The following is a 4,387-nucleotide window of genomic DNA, read 5'->3' on the forward strand; positions in this document are numbered from 1 at the left end:
GAGGTCAATAACTCTTCCTCTGTCGTCTTGCCTGTTCAAAAGACAGCGGACGAGCATGACGGCTGTTCAGTGCAACACAATGGCAACATTTGACCCCACTGCCGTCGCCATGGCAATAAGGAGGTGACTAATGGTGGTCTAGAAAATGACTGGTACCCCTCCTATGTCTTGTAGCATGCAGAAGAGACATTCAGAAATGCACATAGAACTCACTGTATGTAATGTGAGAAACATCCCTGAGGTCACCTTCATTTGTATTCCAAACCATTGTGTTGTTACTGGGAATGTCTTAGCCGTTTGGGAACATCTTACAGTACCGATGCGGCAAATCTTATACAAAACGTACCTAAAGTTATAATCAAGAAAACTGTCTTTTTTTGTTTATTTTACTGACCTGCGGTAATTGCAGTTATGTTTGAGCACTCCACAGCCAAGAAATCTCTCAGTCACCAGTGCTGCTACATGATACCTTTCCCAACACCAAACAAAAAAGACAGAAAAATAGCCAAAACCCAAGATCCTTGGTGGATTTGTTGGTGAGGGTCTTTAGTGAACTTACTCTGTTATATCTGCTTGCAAGCCAAAACTACTCTTCTTCAACCCTCTGCTATCTGCCTTGTTCTTCAGCATTAGGCAATCATGCCGAGTACATGAAATACTAGGCACTAAATTATTTTCCTTGGTCAAGACCTTCCTGACAATAACCACTGAAATGAGTGATGACAAAAACATTCATGATTAAGGTGTTTGTGGATCACCAATTGCCTTGTATATGCCAATGATACAAATGACCAAAAACAAGACTGTAGCTTTAAAGTGGCAGGAAAATTAATCTCATGGCGACTTTTCGGAACAGTTCCCACCTGAGTCAGAGCTGTACATGTAGACGAATTTGGTCCATCCGTAGTGGTCGATGACTCCGACCAGCGCATCCTGGAGCTCAGGTCTCAGCTGGATAACAAACTGGTTGGCAGTCTCGATGGGGAAGGATGGTGTGACGAAGCAGACGTGCAGCGCTCCACAGAAGGACATCAGCATGTTAACCGTCTTCCTGTCGTACAGGCCAATGATGGCGTACACACCTTTAGAGAACTGGGAGCAGACTGCCAGGGAGAGAAGAAAAAGAAATTACAGGAAGAAAAGGCATGGTGGTAGGGGTTGGGATGGAGGGTGGCAGGGGAACATGTACAGTGTTAGGACTTTCAAGTCTTCCTCAAGATCTATTTACAGTATCAGTGTGTTTAAGACTGAGAGCCCTTCCACATCTGCAGTTAAAGGAGACCTGGAGTGAGAAATTTTCCTTTTCATATTTTATCTTTTACTGTCGCACCTCTCGCCGTTGTAACATTGGGCTGGTGTATGTGGCGAGAGCTAGCAGTCGTGTAGCTAGTTAGCAAGAGCCCCGGGATAGCTGATTAGCTCAGTCGACAGACAACGAGATGGGGATTTCCGCACTGCTACTTAATTCTATTATACATACATCGACCATACAATTCCAGGTCTCCACAGCACCATGTTCACCCATCATACATGAACAGTAAAACACAAAATTTATAACCTGCACCAACTTGTTACGGCGAGAGTTCGTTCTTGTGGACGTCGGTCGAAGCGGCGCTGTGAACGGCTCTACTGCGTCACAACAACCCAAAAAGGGAGGAGCCACCCTGTGGCGCTATTTGGCATTGCATTTATATTTACCGGACTGACTGTCAAACCGTGTCCGAAAAGCCTGCCCATTTTTGTATATTATGGAAAAGAAACTTCTCAAACAATATCTGAAAGAACTTTTTTTAGTCTCTGTAACTTTAATCATTGCTGTTTTTTTCAAATGTGAAAAGTGCATTTCATTTAGAGATATCTTGTTACATCAGACATAAATGCATGCTACAAAAAAAAAGTTTCATCAGTGCGTTAATTTTCCTTAGAAGACGGGATTGCATCATGTGTAGAGAGCATTCAGAATGGTCATGTCTTCACCATGCTCCAGACCTTGTCTGCAGAGCCCAAGAGTGTTTTGTGAAGCTAGCCTGCCTGTCTGTCTGTCTGTCTGTCTATCTGTCTGTCTGTCTGTCTGTCTGCCTGCCTGCCTGCCTGCCTGCCTGCCTGTCCTTCTGTCTGTCTATCTGTCTATCTGCCTGTCTGCCTATCTATCTTTGTATCTATGTATCTATCTATGTATCTATCTATCTATCTATCTATCTATCTATCTATCTGTGTGTTTGTCTGTCTGTCTGTCTTATCTATCTGTCTGTCTGTAAAAGATTGCAGTGGGAGATTCGGAGGAGAGAGGTTAATCAATGCATCCCCAGGGCTCCATTGACATTTCACTGGCAGCGGGAGATGGTTTATAGCTCACATCTGGATACACTTTGAGCCTCTCCTTTCTCTATTCCCCCCCTTTCGGTCTCTCTCATTATCTCTCTACTCCCTTGAATTCCCTCAAAACCTCTATCTTTTTACTTTACCTCACCTGTTTTTCAAGAATTAAATTGACAGCACAATTCCCCCCCCCCCCGACTACTGAATTGTTCTTGTATCCCTCCACTGCCACTGTTTGTCCTCGACTAAACTAAATGTACATTTGCTTTTGCTTGAAGCTGTTTTGACGTTGTTCCTTTCGTATGTGGAAACCGTGTTTCCTCACACTGCATTACAAAAAGAAGGGGCTATCTTTACCCTCGCAGGTCTGGCCTGGGCTATTTTCTGCTGTGGCCACGGGAGGGCCATACGTTTCACAGTATTTACCAAACAGATTGAAGTCGCTGCCTGTCCCTGTCCCAAGGCCAGCACACTGTAAGGAGCTGAGGGAAAGACACAGAGGATGGCCCGTACCCAAAAGGCCTAACCCGTCACAGACCTGCATCCTCCAGGCAGGCACGTGTGTGAGCATTTGTGCATGTGTGTTGTGAGTGGGAACGTCGTGTATCTTAGTGTGGGTGTATATGCATGGGTGTGTGTGTGTGTGTGTGTGTGTGTGTATGCGTACATTTGAAATTCTTTGGTTTCACACACACACACACACACACACACACACGGAAACACATATGTAGCCTCTAGTGATCCAAAAGCCTGGTGACTCACCCTACTTAAAGCAAGCCCTGAAATAGACATTTTGCACCTCGCCACACTGACTCAGTAATAGCCCTATCTTTCCTCCATGGTCTGCACACGCTCTTGCTAGTAAATGGACATACTCTCAACTACCACTTTCGACCAACCCACATTACATTCCCCCCCTACAATTTTCCAACACCAATTTCAAGCTTGTCCTCTATGTTCTGCCTGGATAAAACATGATGGGGGCTCGTTGGACTTTCTGTCCCGTGTCCCCTCACTGCACAAGAGCGGGCCATCATTTTCACTCAATATGAGTCCTTTTTCATTGCTATGGTATGTTCATTTGACAACGAGCACGAGGCCATGAGAATGATGTTTGACGCAACATGAGTACGACACGGAGCAGTTGTATAGCTCAGTGGTTAAAGGCCTTTTTAGGACAGGTCTTGTGGTATTGGGGAGAGCCATATTGAGTGTGTCTTTAATGTGGTGTGTGAGTGTGTTTCTTTATGTGTGTCTTGCACTGCTCCATTTTTATAATGACATTGGGGCCAAAGCGTAGAGACCATGAGTTCTCTTTCGGACCCAAGCAGCACCTGTCCACTCTTTGATTTTTAATTTTGATATACTTTATTAATCCCCGTGGTGAAATCATGCTAACCCACCCTAGCTGTGTAGCTAGGAGCAGTGGGCAGCCGCATGCAGCACCCGGGGATGAACTGCAGTTCTTCTTTCCATTGCCTTGCTCAGGGGTACAGGCAGGAGTATAAACCCTAACATGCAAGTCTTTTCTGATTGTGGAGGAAACCGGAGCACCCGGACCCACCCACCGCAGACACAGGGTGAACATGCAAACTCCGCACAGAGGATGACCTGGGATGACCCCCAAGGTTGGACAACCCCGGGGTTCGAACGCAGGACCTTCGAGCTGTGCGGCGACAGCGCTAACCAATGGGCCACCGTGCCGCCCCTCTTGCATGTCATTTCCCTTCACCGTCATTACAGTTTTCATGATGGCAGGATGAAGTGTGCTAGAGGCAAGCAGTTGTTTCAAGTGGCAAAAAGACATTTGTAAATATGAAACTGTCACTTTTGACAGACTGACATAATTAATAATAAAAAGTTTGCTTTCGTTTGCTTGGCCTCTACACACAGTTTAAAACTGCCACTGTGGGATTTTCACCCAACAAATTTCTGATTTTGCAAAAAGCACTTATTAATTTATTTACCCACCTACTTTTCATTTGCTTATTCCTGCAAAATCAGATCAGAAGTTTGCATTGAATTATGCAGCGGCTTGCAGTTTAGCAAAACTTTCCTCGCATCCAGC

The 4,387-nt window shown here is 45.2% G+C and overlaps 1 protein-coding gene across 5 annotated transcripts in view; it reads right to left on the reverse strand.

Moving 5' to 3' along the window:
* gria1a (glutamate receptor, ionotropic, AMPA 1a) overlaps positions 1-1,053 on the reverse strand; it is a 110,867-nt gene extending 109,814 nt beyond the window's left edge. For all 5 annotated transcript variants that reach the window (XM_056273323.1, XM_056273296.1, XM_056273285.1 and 2 more), the window contains exon 1: positions 864-1,053. In XM_056273323.1, the coding sequence (XP_056129298.1) occupies positions 864-1,038 (175 nt within the window). In that variant the 5' untranslated portion in view covers positions 1,039-1,053. The remainder of the gene's footprint in view (positions 1-863) is intronic.
* Positions 1,054-4,387: the final 3,334 nt, after the last annotated feature.

The sequence above is a fragment of the Lampris incognitus genome, chromosome 1, assembly GCF_029633865.1.
Source record: "Lampris incognitus isolate fLamInc1 chromosome 1, fLamInc1.hap2, whole genome shotgun sequence".
Taxonomy (NCBI): domain Eukaryota; kingdom Metazoa; phylum Chordata; class Actinopteri; order Lampriformes; family Lampridae; genus Lampris; species Lampris incognitus.